The sequence below is a fragment of the Sebastes umbrosus genome, chromosome 15 (assembly GCF_015220745.1).
Source record: "Sebastes umbrosus isolate fSebUmb1 chromosome 15, fSebUmb1.pri, whole genome shotgun sequence".
Lineage (NCBI taxonomy): Eukaryota > Metazoa > Chordata > Actinopteri > Perciformes > Sebastidae > Sebastes > Sebastes umbrosus.
In genome coordinates this window covers 3,110,254-3,130,383 of record NC_051283.1, presented here as the reverse complement: position 1 = coordinate 3,130,383, position 20,130 = coordinate 3,110,254, and the positions used below count along the sequence as shown (strand labels likewise).

Below are 20,130 nucleotides of genomic sequence, written 5' to 3'. Positions count from 1 at the left end.
CTATTTGGATCTCAGTTGGACTCCGCTGGATGTTGAGTTTCCTGTCCATCTAAAAATATTCAACTTTATTTCCCTTATCTGACTCGATTTATTTCCTCTTCAAATATCAATAATTACACCTGTGCTTTGATGAGTTGTTGTAGAAAAGGAACTCTCAAGGTATTATTTTGACATTTCCTGGTGGATTAAGCTGCTAAACATTTACCTCCTGTCACGTGTCTGGCCTCCATGCCTCCCACGCTGACGGAGACCACGCTGCTCTTCTCCTCCCGAGCCTCGACTTTCACCACTCCCTGCAGTCGCTTGGTGTTGGCATCATCGATGTAGCCGCTGCTGTAGTAATACACACCAGGATCAGTGAAGCGGTAGGCGAAAAACCCTGAGGGGAGTGGGACAGGAAGTTCATGAATACTGTCTGTGACAACAAATCACGCAGCCTTCTTAGACATGGTGTGTGCATTTGTCTCTTCCAAGTGCATCTGCAGCAGAATTGGTGGGAAATTAACTAGAACTGAACCGTCAACATCAACTTCTTATTCCACTAAAAAAGGATGACTATGGACCATAATGCAATGCAAGAAAGTATGAGCTATACAGCTAGTATTACCATTTCTATTTTTCTATTTATTATTGTCATAGTGCTCTTTTTCAGCTCCCTTGGCCTGTTATTGCTTAAAAAGAGATTTTAATATTACTTTTATCTGATTAAGTAACCCTCTGAGACCCACAATAGACCCGTTTTAGTCTTCTTTAGGGGGTACAGGGGGTCTTTAAGGGGAGATAGCAGGTCAACAGTAGATGTCACATAGAAGTGGTGTACATCATCTGAAAGCTGGAAGCCTGAAGATTAATTAGAGATGAGGGCTCAGCACTGTGTGTCAAATTGTTCTAGTCATATATCAGAAACATGAATTGTGAAAGTGTATAAGAGCTTAGAACATACATGCCTGTAAAGGGGAGACTCTTGAGTACCCATAGAACCCATTTACATTCACATATCTTGAGGTAGGAGGTCAAGGGACCCCTTTGAATATGGCTATGCCAGTTTTTCCTCGCCAAAATTTTGTGCAAATCTTTGGAGGGTTATTCAACCTCTTTCGCGACAAGCTAGTATGACATGGTTGGTACCGATGGATTCCTTGCCAGTATCTTCACTCTAGCTTTAAAACTGAGTCCGCCACAACCTAAAAATCCCAAGTTGCGTTAATGTGTTAAAGAAATAAGTGGCGTTATAACGAATTTATTATTGCGTTAACTTTGACAGCCCTAATTCCACCACAAAGCTGCATGACAGAATAAAGCTTCCCTGGCACAGAACATCCCAAATTGACAATTTAAGGATTTTAACATTTGATTTTGATATTAACAATGAGGGGAATGTGAGAGGGTTATCATTTCTGCTGAGGGCTAGTGACTCATTATGCTATACCTTTGGGTGTCTTGGTGTTTCCGCTGGAGAATGGTCCCCCGTTGCAGGTGGTTTCACCTGGACTGGAAACACTACAGACCCGGTAAGCGACGCTCTGGAGGGCTGGCGCCTCCCAACGCCACGTTACTGTGTCTCCAACAAACACGGTCAGTGAGGCAGGACTCCATGCGTACCCCTGTCCATAAGCTGGTACAGTACACACAGACAAATGTGAAGTTAGACTGACAGATGTCATTGTCTGAGGTTAAGCAACATGTGATTAAAATACCTTTGCAAATCCTTTTCTAAATACGGTTAATCATGGAAAAATGGCAGTCAAACTGGTTTTTGAAACAGTTTCAGCAGCACTTGCAGCAGTTTTCAGTAACCTGATCCTCTTTCTATTCTATTCTATTTTGGCCGCTTCAGATTTAATTTGACACCTGAAAAAAAAGGATGGAAATGTAAACCTACTGCGGTGGGATCCCTGGTTGGTGACAACGCGGGTCTCCTCCTCCGACTGCAGAACACACTGCAGTTCATTCTCTGAGGCGGCCTTCACTTCACACTCTGCTCCTCCTGTCGCATCACAAACCAACACGAGACATGTGTGAGAACACGTACGAAACCTGAAGCGGCTGCGTTATAGTGCTGCTTTTCCACGTAGCTACATCACTGTAGACTACCACCAGCTACCAGCCCCATTAGTTTCCTCCTTAGCTGATTAGATCAATACTAACTGTTTGTTAGACCCACAATAGACCCCTTTTTGACTTTTTAGGGGTTACAGGAGGTCTTTAGGGGGAGATAGCAGGTCACTCAGAATTAATAGTAAAAGTGTATAAAGTCTTAAAACATAATGATAGAAGAATATGATGGTCATCCCCATGCTCTATTATGTCTCATATGTCGTTGCAGAAATTTTTGGGTTGATACCATTTGTTCCACAGATTTGATGCTAAATTTAACCATTTTTTACCACTCGAGAATTGATAAAAATGATCAATAATCCCTCCAAAATACCACATTAAGACCTTGAGGAATACCATAGAAGAAGCCATGCTTTAATTTGGTTTAAAAAACTTTTGACATTTTGAGATTTCTGCAAGAATTGTATTTTTTCGGCGATTAAATGGCGAGCACTTCTGTTGTGGAAACTGCTATGAAACCCCCTTATTGTCAATCAAGCTAGGAAAGCCATCCATCCTCTGAATGCTCTAGGTCTGTAATTTGTGGCTGTAAAGTTTCATGAGGCTGTGATTATCCTAGAGGTCACCACAGCTCATTTTATACAGTGAGGTCAACTTTCAAAAAATCTCATTACAAAAATCTCATTACAAAAATCTCATTACAGTCTCATTACAATGAAATGTCTCCTATGGGGACTAACATCATCACACATGAATACAGTTGGGCTCATTGGATCCACAAGAGTCTCAGCTTTACAGTGATACCCAATTTATGTAATTCAAGACTGTTTAGGGACCCCAGTATGCAGAAATATTCAAATACACCATTTTAGAATAGGAGAAAATAACACATTTATAATGCATGAAAAAAAAAACATGTTTTTTGCCCCAAACTGCATGTGATTATCATAAAATGGGCATGTCTGTAAAGGGGAGACTCGTGGATACCCATAAAACCCATTTACATTCACATATCTTGAGGTCAGAGGTCAAGGGACCCCTTCGAAAATAGCCATGCCAGTTTTTCCTCGCTAAAATTTAGCCGAACTTTGGAGCGTTATTTAACCTCCGGGTCTCAGAGGGTTCATCGCTGACAATTTTCTGAATGGCAGGGATTATTGCCATGGTAATAAATCTGTTTGAAATAATAGCTGGGTCTCATATTGCTTACCAACGGAGACTTTGTTGTCAGATGTGTTGTTGCTGAAACCAGATCCAGAGATAGTCAGCCTGGTTCCTCCCATCAAGGAGCCGAGCCGCGGGGAGATGCTGTGGATTTCCAGGATGTATTCGATGGTGGCGTTCACACCGTTGCTATGGGACGAAAAAGCAGAAAAGAGTCCAATTAAGTCCCAAAATGAACCATGTTTTCTGGCTCCAAAGCAAAATTGATTATATGAAATTATCTGTTTTAATAACGGACTTTTGTGGAGTTGTTTTGAAAGTGCATCATTAATTGTAATATGAAAATATAAGTAACTATCGGGGGCAATTTATTTCAGCCTAAACCATTCCCTTTGAATGAAACATTACAGCATAAAGTGTTGCTAAAACTAGCAAACACACTCTGCAAACTAACTGAGACTAAACTAGAACAAAATAGAAAAGACAAAACTAAAATAAAATTTAAAAAAATTAGAAAATCAAAACTATTCTAACCTTATTCCACCCATTAAAAAAAAAATCTGCGATATTTACATTAACTTTTATGTTACGTTTTCAAACAAACTTACTCTTCGATTTTTGTTTGTGTGTGTTTGAATCAAAAACCATCAGGGGACATTTGGTCTTGATAAAAACCCTTATCTTCAGATCTACTCTTACATCTAATCCTCAAACGATGTGGAACAAAAGCTCATGTGATGTGATCTTTTTGATGTTCAGAGAAAGAGAAAGAGTTGACAGCTGCTGATACGACCAGCACTCTTTCAGCTGGTGCGTCACGGACGTAACTGTTGCTCCGTGTGAGAATGTACCTTGTCTGGGGGTAGCCATTGTTTCCAACCTGTACATCCACCTTGTGCGTGCCGGGCGGCAGCACGGGGAGACGACAGGTGACACTCGTCGCCGTCCACTGCACAGTCACGCACTCCTTCCCGCCTACCAACGCGATGCTGTCATTGTCTTGGCCTCCCAGGTTGGTGCCCTGGACGGTGAGAACTTCACGTCCTACACAAAAGAAATCAAAGAAAAATGTCAACAGATCTTTTCCGACGGAGGAGCTTCTGTCACTCAAGTGCCGGGATAATTAGCACTTATCACCTGTTATTATTTTCAAGAAGTGTCACTGATTGTCCTGCAGATTAAAAGCTATTCTTGTTGTGGATGTTGCTGTGTGGTTTACTATAATTGCAGGAGGAGACATGGTAGTCACTCATGCTCAGGTTCCTAAGGTTAAGTGAGCGGAAAGGGCAAAAACCTGCAAGTCAACATTACACCACACAACAACACGACCTAATGACGTGACAAAAGGTGACAACGTGTGACAGTAGAGCCACATGCCAACAGTTAAGCCCAAACATCATGCTATTCTTCTTCTTCTCTTCAGACATACACATAACTAGACTGATATATTACGTTCCGTCACAATAGAGGCACTTCAGATGATCTCTAATCACAAATTTAACATGCTCTTAACAGGAGTTAGCAGTTAGTTTTGGTATGTCGTTTAAAAAAACATGAATAGGAAGAACCCTTATGATATTTATCTGCTTTTATAATATAGGATAATGTTGTTGACAATTAAAAAGTGGGGTTGTAAAAGTTAATAACGCGTTAATGCACATTTGTTTTAACAAATCAGCGCACTGACACTGACAGCAAAATAATCACATATTTTTTATCTGTTCAAAATGTAACTTAAAGGGAGATTTGTCAACACGCTAAAGGGGAGTTTTTCCTCACCACAGTGGGTTACCATAACAATGCAATGCTTATGGGGGATCTCTTATTGGGCCTCTAAAATATAGAGTGCGGTCTAGACCGGCTCTATATAAAAGCCTATTGAGATCATTTCTGATTTGATGCTAAATAAAAATAAATTGAATTGAATTGAACACAAAACAATGACAGATATTGTCCAGAAACCCTCACAGGTACTGCATTTAGCATAAAAAATATGCTCCAATCATAACATGGCAAACTGCAGCCCAACAGGCAACAACAGCTGTCAGTGTGTCAGTGTGCTGACTTGACTATGACTTGCCCCAGACTGCATGTGATTATCATTAAGTGGGCATGTCTGTAAAGGGGAGACTCGTGGGTACCCATAGAACCCATTTACATTCACATATCTGGAGGTCAGAGGTCAAAGGACCCCTTTGAAAATGGCTATGACAGTTTTTCCTCGCTAAAATTTAGCGCAAGTTTAGAGCATTATTTAACCTCCTTCACTACAAGCACTGTATGACATGGTTGGTACCGATGGATTCATCAGGTTTTGTAGTTTCATATCATACCAGTATCTTCACTCTAGCTTTAAAACTGAGGACGCTGCTATGGAGGACAGAACCTACCAACATTAAAAATAAATGAATAAATAAAAAATAAATGCAAAAATAAATAAAAGGGAAATTTAAACAGAAGAGTACATAAATAATTCATACAAAGATAAATAAATGAAGAAGCAAATTAAAGCAGAAATATCAATTTATGTCACATTTTTATGAATTAATCAATGGCTACATTTATTTTTTTGTAATTATTTTTGCCACAACTTGGGCGCTCGATAGCTCAGTTGGTAGAGCGGGCGCCCATATATCAAGGCTGAGTCCAAACCACAGCGGCCCGTGTTCGAATCCGGCCTGCGGCCATTTCCGTATGTCACTCCCTCTCTTCTCTATCCCCTTTCTAAACTGTCCACTGTCCTATCATTAAAGGCTTGAAAATGCCAAAAAAAATACCAAGCAATTTATTCATTAATTTTTTTATTTTAATTAATTGAATTAATTTAATTAATTTAATTAATTTGTATTTTACTCCATTAGTTGTGGTATGTTATTTAAAAAAAACATTAATAGAAAGAGCCTTCAGGTTATATATCTAGTTTGATAACATAGGATAATGGTGCTGACTCTTAATACAAGAAATACAAAACATATCGTTTTCAGTGCAGTGCTTACAGATGACGTGGTTTGTTTTGCGAGAGAAAAATAATATGTTATGAGGCGTGGCATTGAAACACATTGAATAAACATTGAATCCTTTTCTTTTCTTAAACAAAGAGAAAGCAGACTATAATAATGTGTCTCCACTAGACAGATAGGATTTCTATTGACCTTTCAGGACAGAACTAATCCTTCCCATCAAACTCGTCATCTCACTAAGGCTTTATAATGATTCTACCTCGCTGAAAGAAAGGTTATCAAATGTATGAATACAGTTCATAAAGGCCCCCAAAAATGACTGTGAACTCACCGATCACAGTGGTGGTGTGGGGGCTCAGGCCTGAGATCTGGGGTGTGAGGTTAGTATCGTAGTTGAAGGAGCTGCCGGCAGTCTGAGTCATGTTTCCCACCATCACTGTGACGGCCTGTGATCCTGCAGTCCCCTGAAATAAGGAATAGAAGCATTGATCAGTTAAAAAATGTGCGATTAATTTGTAATTAATCACGATTAACTATTTTAATCGATTGACAGCCCTACTTTTCACGGAACCCCTGGTAGAGTGCCACGGACCCCACTTTGAGAATCACCGATTTACTCAAAATCAAAACTAGGAGTTAACAAGTATAATAAATTGTTTTACACACTGATTTTTAGTAATTTCACTGACCGTATAGTAAGTACTTAGTAGTTTGCTCATTAGTTTGCAGTGTGTACACTTACTGCTGGCGTTCTGCATCTCAGCTCAGTGTCACTGGCATGAACCACGGTGCACTCGTCACCACCGACAGTCACCATGGCGTTCTGGCTGAAGCCGAAACCTGTCACTGTCAGCAGTGTGCCTCCTGAGAACAACATGAAAAGAACATAATGGTTCTATACTTTTGTATTACAGAGAAGTGATTCTGCTTTTGATTTTGTGATAAATTGTAACTGATACACATATTTTTCTGAGTACCGTCTTACCTGCCACGCTCCCAGAGAGCGGGGAGAAAGAGGAAACAATGAGCTGGTAGGTGAAGTGGAAGATGTTGCCTCCCGCGTAGCGGGAGTTCCCCAGAGAGGGGAAGCTGACGAACACGGGGTAGGTGCCGGCGCTGGCGTTGCCCAATCTGCACACCTGAGTGGTGGCTGGAATACAGTAGATGAAATCTGGTTAAACTCCTTCCTCTAGATAATAAAACAACAGGATACACTCCTAGAAGACTTCCTTCACTTACCGGTGATCTCTTCAACATGGCACCGGGTCTTTCCCACTACGATGGAGGCGTTTTCACTACTGAAGCCGGTCCCAGTGACAGTCAGAAGAGTCTCCAGGCCGTTCGATCCTGAAATGTCAGCCATGTTTAGTTACTGATACAACACTCACCACCATCACCGGGTTTAACATGGAGCGAATGTTCAGGAAGCCTGAAGCTTTAATATGTTTTTCTACAAAAGCTGACAATTAAAGTTTCAGTAGGCAGAATATTTCTGGCATCATAGGGGAAAAAATCCATAATAACCTTTCAACATATTATAATTCAATAATGCTTTAAAAAATCTAGCCCGTGACGAGAGAGTTTGACCAATCACAGGTCATTTCATTGAGAGAGAGCGTTCCTATTGGCTGTGCTCCGGTCATGTCACCGGAACTTGGCGTTCCTTTAAGAGATTTCCAACACGGCTGCCGCGTCACAAACTTTCTCATTTTACAGCTAAACCGTGCACTACAAGATGATTCTGAAAACATCTGAGGAGAGAAATAGGCATTAACGTAACAGAATATTGATTCATATTTGATCAGCGCTGCCTAGTTTGACCGTTTGGTCGGAGTTCGCGAGTGATTGACAGCCGGCTCTCATAGACGGCAGTTGGACAGCAGACCTCAGATCAGCTCTTACTGCTTGTTTTCCTCCGGTCTGTGAAATCTTGCAGATGCCGTTAGGAGCACCAGAGAACACAGAGGAACATGATTTTTTTCAGGTTTCCTGTTTCATCTACTGTTGTCACGATATAGCAATCGTTTTATAAAAATAACTTTTTGGAATCATATTTGCTCCAATCTCGCCTACTTCAGCCTTAACTAAATGTTGACAGGATTTTTATGTTTTTTTCAGTACATGAATATTTTATATTTTATTATATACTGGTATTGAATATTTTACACATTAAATAATTGATATAAATGCCTACATCAAAGTCTTTTTGATACGTTTCATTTTAATGTCTCAGCTTTTACACAACTGTTTGTTTTGAATTAGAAGAAAGCAAATGGGTATATTAAGCCTTAAAAATCCATCAATAAGCAATAATGCTTCCTGTTGAATGAATGAATAATATTTCACCTTGAGACGGGCTGATTCCAGTCACAACTGGAGTCTTGTCCTCGGACCATTCAAACCCACAGTCACCAGAACACTTTGAGGTGATGCCGTTGATTTTGACCACCACCTGCAAACAGGAGCACAAAACTCCTCATAGAAAATGTCGAATTTGGGACAAAGTTTCACAGCATAGAAATGACACACTGGGTTGGAATGACCACTAATATAAGGACGTAGTTTTTGTTTCAACATTGGGGGAGGAGGAGGATGCATAATAATCGGCAAAGCCGGCTCTAGCCCTTTGGGTGCCCTATGGGCGAAATTCGGATTTAGAGCCCACCCAGGGCTCAACCAGAACCCTAGCCCCGTAAACACACTGTCCCTACCATTACTGGTAAGGACATGTTCCTACTGTCTATATGCAAACCTACGCCGTTGCACCGACATGGAAAATTACTACTACAACAGTCCTTACAATGGAATAATAGAGGCATGTACTGTAGCTGTCAGGCACTTCAATACAAAGCAGTTATTTGTTTGCATGCAATCCTATGAATTAATCCTGCCTGGAGGCACGAAATATACAAATACAGCTGCACTGTGCGACGAAAATAGGACTTGCTCTACAGGATTTATAGGAAGCAAACACACTAAACAGCGGTGGTTAAAGCACACAGTGGACAGACAGATAATGCTGAAACCCAAAACCAGACGAGGCTTTCTGAATCCTGGTTGTACCTGTGGTGTGCGTTCCCAGACACGAAAGTAATCTCCTGTCAGGCTTCGCGTCAACAATCCTCCCTTTTTCTTCTCACGCACTGAAATGACCGCATTCTGCCCGAAAACCGACGAGTCATCAACCTGTAATGAGAATAAATCACAATCAGAACTCCAGACAAAGCTGCTGCTTTCTTTAAGCCTGTAGAAACGTTACTGGTTGGAACAGAAGACATTCAGTAGCAGTGAATACTGCTAATAAAACCAACACCGTAGTTACTGTATCAATACTACTACTAGTATTACTACAGTACTACTGCTGTTATTACTTACGTTTAGTTTTATTTTTCACTGATACAAATATCGAAACAGAGATCAAGAGGATACAGGCCTATACAGTGGACAGTCATTCAAAATACATAAATATAAATGAAATGAGGTCAAATTAGAGACACACAAAATAAACAGTGCTCTGCAGCAGCAGTCAGCTGACAATAAGGAAGGAATGAAAGATTCATTAAAAACATTACAAACATTAGCCATATCTGGCTCGTATTATGAGAATGAATTAGAGAATAGATAGAAAGTGTCAAGAACATATATTAAAACACACATCTGATCAATATTTATGTCACATTATTACTATGACTGCGGCTACAGCTACTACTTCTGCAAAATCTTGAGTAATCAAGATAATGTGTTAGTAGTAAAGTGTTTTTGGGCAATGCACCAATATTAAAGGGACTGTTTGTAATTTCTTACACGTGTAAGTCATTGCGGGTCGGTGTCCCATGCGCGCTCGCGTGTGCTTAGCTGTTCAGACTCAGACTCCAACACAAACTACACGGAAGCACCAAAACCGCAAAGTTGTATCTAGTGAAGCCCGTCTGTTAAACAGTGTTGGCCGCGGTCGGAGGACGCGGGGGAGACAGTAGCTTTGGTCTCCAGGACCGGAGTCTCTGCTGTACTCTGCCTGCCTTCACTCACACACCGCGCTCTTCTCACTTGCGTTTAGATCCGCTCTCACGTGCATGCGTGCACACTATACACTGCAGAAGAGTTAGTTTATATATATATATAGTGAATGTACAGTGGACGTTTGTGCAGAAATAACTGCTGCAGCTCCTCCAGACCAACAGAGGTTTCCCGTGTCTTGTGAAGTGACGGGGCTACGCAGAGAGAAACGTTATCGTCTCCGACCAAAACTCGGGTGTCTCCCCTGTTTCCTCCGACCGCGGTCGGGAGGCTGAAGCAGGAAAAGCCAACACTAGGATCAGCATTGATTCATGGAGAGACCTTCGTCTGGTCAGCTAACATTACTGCCAAGCAGCTGAAATATAGAGTGATATTGTGCTTTTAGCTGACGTGTGTCGCCTCACTGTTTTGAGTGATGCTCGTTCATGTCTATGTAGAGCGAGCACAAGCACGAGCAACAGGACGCTGACTTTCGTTGACTTAACGACCACAGGTGTCGCTGTTAACAAGCAATTTCTGATTTTTACAAACAATCCCTTTAAAGTACTAATCTCGAAGATTTTCATTTAAATAAATGTCTGTTAAGTCACTATCTAGTCACAACGGTGATTGAGCCTTGGCCCACTGATGAAAGCCCTCGCATTTGCAGTATTACGAACTGGATCTCTGGGAAGTGAGATCCAAAAACACACCAGCAATTACCACGTATCGCCATAGTTGCCGCCAAAGAGACCGAAACAGAGATCTTTGAGGTCATAGACTGTATATAAAGACGGACGACGTGTCTCCACTTCCTCCCACTGTACAGAATTGAAGCCAAAATAACCCAGATACGGGAGCTGCCATCATCATCGTCATTTGGAGCCAGAGTCTGCACAGTAGCGATCGGGGGGATGGTGCCGCGGTATCGAGGTCACCCGCCCGAAAGCAAATGGGAGCCAAGCACGGCCGCAGCTTGTTAGCGAGAGAGACTCCCAGCTGCCAATCATGACGTCTCACCCCCTTTTTATAGCATCAAATTAAGGCTGCATGATTATGGCCAAAATGCTAATCACAAATATTTTGATCAATATTGATATCACGATTATTCATTGATTTTAATGACACATATTTACTCATATACACATTTCATATTAAAATAAACAGAGCGCTGTTTTCACTTCCATACTGTGCTACATTCCTGCTAATATATGAATTAGGGCTGCACATGTTGGAAAAAAACTGACATTGCAATATTTTTTTTCTGCTATATATATATATATATATATATATATATTGCAATATGAAAAAAACAGAAATATTCATCCTACCCTGTTGTTAGCTACATTTAAAGTTAAATGATTCAATCTGGTGCACTTTGAGAGCAAAATTAGCAACATTAAGACTCTAGATAAACAATTTTATGCTCTTAATTTAATCATAAACACATTGGTTGTATAGATAATATCTATACCCAAAAGTGAAGCCAAAAACATCTCGATCACCAGCGTGTGGCTGGCTGTTAGTTTAGGAAGAGCTTGATTTGATATGCGGCAGAGTTTTCTATGAGCAGAACGTGCATTTTAAACGTCAGTAGCGCAGGCGATCATGTTCATTTAATTGTTGGAAGAGAAGATTGTGATTGCGATATTAATATTCGGTTAATTGTGCAGCCCTACATCAAATAACTCATTAAAACCAAACTTGAACATACATCAGCGTGATGAGAACTACCTAAAATGATAGAAACCATCTTTGGGAAAAATGTATTCGACATGTACTTTGACATTTTAGTTTGGCCCATGTCCCATCTGCTACCATGGAGGATGGAGGAGGGCGGGCTTTATGACCTATACTGCAGCCAGCCACCAGGGGGCGATCCAGATGTTTTGGCTTCACTTTTGTGGGAGCTGTCACGTCGTCCCATCTTTATATACTGTCAATGTTCGAGATTGATCAATCAAATAAAATAAAATAAAACAATGATGAAACAGGAGTCTGACCTGCATCAGAGGCTGGGCTCCAGGTTTAGTGAGCCACTTGACCCTCCATTTGGGGCGTCTGCAGGTTCCCAGCATGGAAACGCTGACCTGTCCCATCCCCGCAATCCCCTGCAGAGCGTACGTCAGGTCCTCCTCACCGATGTCCACCGACAGACCTGAGAACAAGCACCGGCTGTGTTAACACACCTCCCTGCAAAAGCAACTAGTACATATGTTGTGCTGCGTCAATGTATGTATGTAGAAGCAGACAGTGGTGGGGTGCAACTAAATACATTGACTCAAGTACTGTACAATTTTGAGGTACTTGTACTTTACTTGAGTAGTTCCATTGTATGCTACTGTATATAAGCACAATGCAAATACTACACATGGCCGTCTGAGCTACCTTCAGCTCGGCCTCCGTAGCTCTCCACATCGAAGGTGCCGTTCAGAGGAGGGCTGGCTCTGTGAGGGCGAGTGATGCTGACGCTGGCTGCTCCTTCGCTGAACTCAGCCATGTCCTTGCTGCTGTTGGACATCTGTGGAAGTGGAGAAAAAAAAAGAGATTACATTAGAAAAGATGATTTTCCTAATCCAAAATCCTCTTCTCACAATCCTAAACAGGATGTGTCGCCTTTAACATCACCGTACTGTAAGTCTAGAGCAGGGGTCAGCAACCTGCAGCTCCAGAGCCACATGTGGCTCTTTAGCCCCTCTCCAGTGACTTTTTTCTCGTAAAGTGATGACTTTATTATCGTAATATTACAACTTCTTTTCTCATAAAGTTATGACTTTATGCTTGTTATATTACGTCTTTTTTTCTGGTAAAGTTGTGACTGTGGCCCTAATACTCCGTCATACATTTGCACTTTGGCCTTCACTGCATTAAACTTATATACTATATACTTAGACTATAAACTGTGTTACCTTCATCACAATGCTTAAATGTTTTGCGGCTCCAGACAGATTTTTTATGCCTAAAATAGCTCTTTTGATAGTAAAGGTTTCTGACCCCTGGTCTAGACTGAAAGAAGCAAGTCTTTCTTTGTTCGCAGGATCAATATGTGGGAAATGGACCATGAAAGGGATCATTTTAAACTAAAGTTTCTTTAAAAGAGGAACAAGTCACGTAATCAACAATGATCTGTCACTGACTTATTCTTGTTGAGTTTTGCGTATTTGTATAAAGGCCCGTCTAAGGACGGGCACTGCAAACTAGCTTAGGCTATAAATACTGTGGCACTGGTCCCGGCTATATACTACTCCCTATAATAATAAACCAGGGCTGTCAGTCCATTCAAATAGTTAATCGCGATTAATCACAAATGAATCAAACATTTTTTTATCTGTTCAAAATGTATGATTTGTCAAGTATTTAACACTCTTATCAAAATGGGAGTTGGCAAAGTCAGTACTTCAGACTTCTGCGACTCCGTGAAATCTGAGACATAACCTGTTTGGTACGCAATTAGAGCCTGAAGTGGAGGTTGTGAAAAAAAACAAGCAAGAAAGATATATTAGGATTTTTATCACAAAATAATACATACAACTTGTAAAGTTATTAGGGCTGTCAATCGATACATTTTTTTGATTAATCACAAATTAATCGCAATTTTTTTATCTGTTCATAATGCTAGTATAATATGGTCTTCACTCTAGCTTTAAAAATGAGCCCGCTACAATCTCTGAAAGATCGATTGCATTAAAATATAACAATTTAGTGGCATTAAAATGAAATTGTGTTAACCCGTTATTATCGCTTTGACAGCCCTAATAAAGATGAAATGAATCAGCTTAGTTAAGGAACAACGCCTGTTTTTGGATACATACATATAGTAAAAACTTCAAAATCCACACAAACTACAGGATGAGGTAATGATGGATTAACGTCAAATTGAATTGAAACAAATGTCCCAACAGACACAACACCCTGCAGTCACATGTTTTCCGTGCCAACCCTCATACAGGAGTCGGTTAATCTGTTTAGGCAAATGATGACTGTACAGCATGTCGAGGCATGAGACACATACAGGATCACTGTGGCGCCTCTCTGTACTGTAAGTTACACCACATGGCTTTGGGCTACACAACATTTCACACACTGCTGAAGCCTCTTAAATCTGACACCCGGTTTTCTTCGTGGAAAATTCTCATCTTTACCTTGCGTTTTCTTGTGTCAAAGAAGCGCTATAAGCGGGATAAATCCTACAATTTAGCACATGCTTGTATTGCAATATTGTCTGTTTTATTGGGACAGTTGCATCACAGCAGAGAGATTTGATTTCTAGAATCAAGCCCTTCCTTTTGTATGGATTTGATTTGTCAACACAAGGTGGGCAGATTTAGAGACTCCACATTGTTGACTCTGACTGTACTGAAGTAGATGGGGAAAGACCCATCTAATCTCTTTACATAGCTGAACACAGAAGATTAAGAAGTTAGGATCTTAAAGCGACAGTAGGCAGAATATTTTTGGTATCATTGGGCAAAAATTCCACAATAACCTTCAACCAATTCAAGTGTTCTGAGAGAAAACTAAACTTCTGCAGCTCCTCATTGGCTCTGTTTTCAGGCTTTAGAAAATCTAGCCCGTGACGGGAGACTTTGACCAATCACAGGTCATTTCAGAGAGAGAGTGTTCCTATTGGCTGTTCATTCAATGGAGGCAGCTGTCAATCACTCACGAACTCCAATCAAACGGTCAAACTAGGCAGCGCTGATCAAATATGACTCATTATTATGTTAGTATACTGCCTATTTCTCTCCTCAAATGATTTCAGAATCATCTTGTAGTGTACTGTTTAGCGGTAAAATGGGAAAGTTTGCTCCGGCTGGTGGGCAGTGATTGGCATTTCCTCAACTTGATCTCAACATGGCTGCCGGGTCACAAACTTTCTCATTTTACAGCTAAACAGTACACTACAAGATGATTCTGAAAACATTTGAGGAGAGAAATAAGCAATACAGTAACAGAATATTGATTCATATTTGATCAGCGCTGCCTAGTTTGACCGTTTGATTGGAGTTCCCGAGTGATTGACAGCTGCTCAGAGACGGCAGGCTCCAGCTCGGCTCTGATTGGTTGTTTTCCTCCGGTCTGTGAAATCTTGCAGATATAGTGACCATTTTATAAAAACACCTTTTTTTAATCATATTTGCTCCAACCTGCCTACTTCAGCTTTAACAGCAAACCCCTTCATGCATGTGTTAGTGACAATTTTGAAAAATATTGTCCCATTAGGGAAATATTACTGCTCAAGGGAGGAGGTTTATGTTTTGAGGAGGGTCTGATTAACTGACAGGTGGGTGCCACCTTTCTTACTTCCTTTCAGCTACACCCTAATCTCCACACCTCGGCTCATATTTGGGGTTTCTTGGCTCTCAATAACAAGACGAGTCTATATTGTTATTGATGCTGCCCAAAGAAGGAATATGCAGGTGAAAAATAAGTCCTGAATATGACATGTGTTACATAAATTCAGAATATCTTGTTACCTGCAGGAAGCCGACTCCTAGCAGTGGGAAATCAATTGCGCATTCATGTGGCATGGCTTTGATCACGTAGCTGATCTGTGACGCAGCTGATGCGTCTTTGGTGACAGCGATCTCCTTAAAGGAACGACCAGAGCTCTCAAAGGGTGGAGGCCTCCTCTTGAGGAGAACATCTGTAAGAACAACGCAGAGGAATAAAACCAACTGCTGAACAACGTCCAAGTCTTGGTATTAGTGAGCAGCATCTGCACCGTCCTACTGTTACACATCACACTGAAGACAAAGAAAGGTATTTACATGGTCCACAATGTTGAATTGTGACAAAAAATGGGAAGAAAAACAAATAATAGAATACAGTCTGATTCTGAACAGTTGGCTTTGACATTAAAGGTCCCATATCATGCTCATTTTCAGGTTGATACTTGTATTTTGTGTTTCTACTAGAACATGTTTACATGCTGTAATTTTCAAAAAACACATTATTTTCCTCATACTGTCTGCCTGAATATACCTGTATTCACCCTCTGTCTGAAACGATCCGTTTTAGTGCTTTTCAACGGAATTGCAAAGGAATTGCGTTGCTAGGCAACAGTTTGGGTCCATGTTTACTTCCTGTTAACTGATGTTATTTACATACACTGCAACAGGATATAAACTGGGACACATTTAGAATGTTACGTTTAAAACCGTGTAATATTTTATATTTGTGACATCACAAATGGACAGAAATCTTGATGGCTTGTTTCAAACGCATAATTTCTGAATACGGGCTGTGCGTATTTCTCCATATATTGAACGTTTTGATAGTTTAACAGCATTTATATAGCACTTAAACCTGCTTTATAATATAAAAGACATGAAAATCTCACTTTTTACAATATGGGACCTTTAAAGAACCCACAACCAAAACTACTAACAAGCTGCGTACCATTTTCATAAACTGTGGTGGGTGTCTTTCCGAAGTGAACAGCATCCACATAGAAATCTGCACCAGAGGCATCTTTGTAGAGATAAAGCTCCTGCAGAACGTATTTGCTTCCAATGTACTCTGTCTGCAGGGACGTTGGCAGGTCCATGCATTTATAACCCCACCTGTCGACAAATAATCACATTCAGAAGCTGCAACTTTGGCAGAGAAGTTTGCACATGTCTGACAAATTCAAAGTGGTGTTTACTGACTTGTGGCCCTTGGTGAAGAGAGTGTTGACCGTTGCGGTCTCTGTCTTGGTTTCGCCTCCGCTGTCGCGGTAGGTGAACTTCATTCCAACTTCATCCTTCAACACTCCCTTGTACGCAAAGCAAAGCTGCAGGACAGGAATGAAAAAAACAGAATTACCGACTCGCGGTCGTATGCCTACGCCAACCAGTAGGGGTGTAAGAAAATATTGAAAAACATCAAATATCACGATATTATGTTTTGTGATACTATATCAATACTCAAAAACACTATTGATTTTTAATGAACAGATTACATGCAAAGATCAACTCTTATTTTGTTTGCAAAGAGATGCGCACTTTCAGTCTATGCACCCTCTCAAAGTAGTGCTATGATGTTGGATGTTTACAGGGACTGTGTTAAATGCAAATGCAGATCCAACTGTTCTGGTTACATAAAAAGTCAACTATTTTCCCTCGGATTTTATGCATATGGAGGTGTGTTCTATATACTAAGAAAGTTTTCCTAAAATTAGATTAAAAAAATCGCAATAAATCGCCGTGCTTACAGTATCGCAATATATTGAATCATAACCTCTGTAACGCAACACATATCGTATCGCCAAATTCTTGCCAATACACAGCCCTATCAACCAGTTAAGTTGCAGTTTACGTCCATGTCTGTCCAAAATGTCATCACATCATCATTTTATCCTGTTAGACGTGTGTGAAATTGTGTGAGATTGTCATAATTAGCATAAGAATTCTTGAGTTATGGCCGAAAACGTGTTTTGTCAGGTCACAGTGAACTTTGACCACATTAAGCTAATAAATTCATCCTTGAGTTCAAGTGGACATCTGTGTCAAATTTGAAGAAACTCACTGAAGGCGTTTCTGACATATTGTCTTCAAGAGAATGGGACGGACGGACAACCCGAAAATATAATGCCTCTTGCAACGGCCAGGCGTGGAGCTATAACAACTAGGGCTGTCCATCAATTCAAATAGTTAATCGGGATCAATCACATGATTGTCCATAGTTAATCGCGATTAATCGCAAATTAATCGTGCACTTTTATCTGCTCAAAATATACCTTAAAAGGAGATAATGTCAAGTATGTAATACTCTTATCAACATGGGAATGGGCAAATATGCTGCTTTATGCAAAGGCCTACATACATTTGCATAAATAATTACAGTATATACATATACATGTATATATTTATTATTGTAAATCAATTAACAACACAAAACAATGACAGATATTGTCCAGAAACCCTCACAGGTACTGCGTTTAGCATAAAAAATATGCTCAAATCATAACATGGCAAACTGCAGCCCAACAGGCAACAACAGCTGTCAGTGTGTCAGTGTGCTGACTTGACTATGACTTGCCCCAAACTGCATGTGATGATCATAAAGTGGGCATGTCTGTAAAGGGGAGACTCGTGGGTACCCATAGAACCCATTTTCATTCACATATCTGGAGGTCAGAGGTCAAGGGACCCCTTTGAAAATCACCATGACAGTTTTTCCACCTCAAAATTTAGCATAAGTTTTGAGCGTGATTTTGCCTCCTTCACGACAAGCTAGAATGGGATAGTATGGTTTTCTAGTTTCATATGATGCAAGTATCTTCACTCTAGCTTTAAAACTGAGCGATCTACAACCTATAAATCGCAAGTTGTGTTAATACATTAAAGAAATTAGTGCTGAGAAAGTCACAGCAATAACATTTTAGAGACAGAAAGAACAAATATTTAATATTTAACTACTGCATTGATTGCATTCATTTGTCTGTTTACAGTATACATTCTAAACATCTGCACAAAATGAACAACAATACATAAAGCGGCTGTGTTTACCATGGGATACTTGTCCAATGAAACTGATCCGTAGCTGCCGCCGGACTCTTTGGTGTAACTCTCTTTGAAAAGGACCTCGGCGTTCTTCAGCGACCACAGGCCACAGAAAGCAGAGTCTTTCACTGGAGTCCCTTCCCCGGCACTATTGAACTAGTGAGGGCAAGAAATCAGAAAACTGTGAGAATCCCAAACCGGATGCTCTCCGGAGATTTAAGGTCTGTGAGCTAATTCAAAGAAATAAAAGGAATGTTTTAAGGGGGAAAAAGTTAAGGAAATGCTTTTATTTTTTAGTATTTCAAGGTATGAACTCAACATAAAAGTGCATGTCACATTTCTCCAATAATTCTTTTGTCACTCACATTAAAAAATGTGTCCATTTTGTGTCCTCACTGACCTGAGAGTTGTCATCCTCAAAGTCTTTGAAGTACTTGACATCAGACCCTTCGGTGGTCAGGATCTCCTCGGGACACTCGGCTTTCATCATGTCCTCCAGAGCCGACTGCACCTGTTCACAATCACACCAGCTGGATGTTAGTATAGCTGCTACTTCTACTATTTAGTTTCTACACAGAGCAGGCTGCCACATCTGCAATAACTTCAGTCCAAATTAGTTTAAGAAATTAAATGAGATATTATTAAAGGGACCGTATGTAACTTTTTACACGTATAAACGTTTTTTAATTGTTTTTTATTGCCAATGTGTGAACATTTTGCAACCTAACCTAAAAAATGAGACCTTCCGCGACTTTCTGAGTTTCCTCTATCAGTTTGTAGACTGCTTTTAATGTGAAGAACCCGGGCCCGTTTTTTCCGGGAAAATCCAACGGATGTGACGTCATGCGCACAGGGTCTTTACTTTCAGCTCCGCTACAGGTAACGTTCGGTTAGAAATGGAGCCAACAAACGACCAGCCCCAAAAAAACAAAGTTATATATAGTGAAGCCCGTCTTGCAAAACAGGAATGTGACCGACGTCGGGGGGGGGGGAACTAGTGTGGTGAGAGAATAGCAGTCAGTGTGGAGAGTGTGTGTTCATGTGGGAAGTGAGTGGTGAAGCAAGAGAGAGAGAGCGGCAGTGAATGTTTGAGAAAACGAGCCAGCAGCGGAGCAGAAAAGAGTTATATGAGGATATCTAGTGAATGTACAGAGAGGGGGGGGTTAACTCCGGAGCGAGTAACGTTATCGACTCCAAGCCCAGTAGATCAAAACTCCGGTTTCTCCCCTGTTCCTTCTGACCATGGTCAGGAGGCTGAAGCAGGAAAAGCCAACACTAGGATCAACATCGGCCTGGCCTTCCATTCATGGAGAGACCTTCGTTTGGTCAGCTAACATTACTGCTAGGCAGGTGAAATATAGAGTGATATTGTGGTTTTAGCTGCTAATGTTGCTAACGTTAATCAACATGATGCCTGTCAATCACATTCAGTCTTGTGTGGGTCGCCTCACTGTTTTGACCGA

General features: G+C 40.7%; 1 protein-coding gene across 1 annotated transcript in view; it reads right to left on the bottom strand.

Annotated features, from left to right (window-relative positions):
• Positions 1-20,130, bottom strand: part of pkhd1l1.1 (PKHD1 like 1, tandem duplicate 1) — a 79,345-nt gene that overhangs the window by 43,961 nt on the left and 15,254 nt on the right. The window contains exons 20-37 of the mRNA XM_037795502.1: positions 19,068-19,178; positions 18,674-18,823; positions 16,832-16,956; positions 16,581-16,744; positions 15,656-15,825; positions 12,567-12,699; positions 12,182-12,336; positions 9,246-9,368; positions 8,529-8,634; positions 7,422-7,529; positions 7,168-7,332; positions 6,925-7,046; positions 6,514-6,646; positions 4,074-4,266; positions 3,269-3,411; positions 1,883-1,987; positions 1,430-1,615; positions 206-379 (exon numbers count right to left, since the gene is read on the bottom strand). Coding sequence (XP_037651430.1) covers positions 206-379; positions 1,430-1,615; positions 1,883-1,987; positions 3,269-3,411; positions 4,074-4,266; positions 6,514-6,646; positions 6,925-7,046; positions 7,168-7,332; positions 7,422-7,529; positions 8,529-8,634; positions 9,246-9,368; positions 12,182-12,336; positions 12,567-12,699; positions 15,656-15,825; positions 16,581-16,744; positions 16,832-16,956; positions 18,674-18,823; positions 19,068-19,178 — 2,566 coding nt within the window. The remainder of the gene's footprint in view (positions 1-205; positions 380-1,429; positions 1,616-1,882; positions 1,988-3,268; positions 3,412-4,073; positions 4,267-6,513; positions 6,647-6,924; positions 7,047-7,167; positions 7,333-7,421; positions 7,530-8,528; positions 8,635-9,245; positions 9,369-12,181; positions 12,337-12,566; positions 12,700-15,655; positions 15,826-16,580; positions 16,745-16,831; positions 16,957-18,673; positions 18,824-19,067; positions 19,179-20,130) is intronic.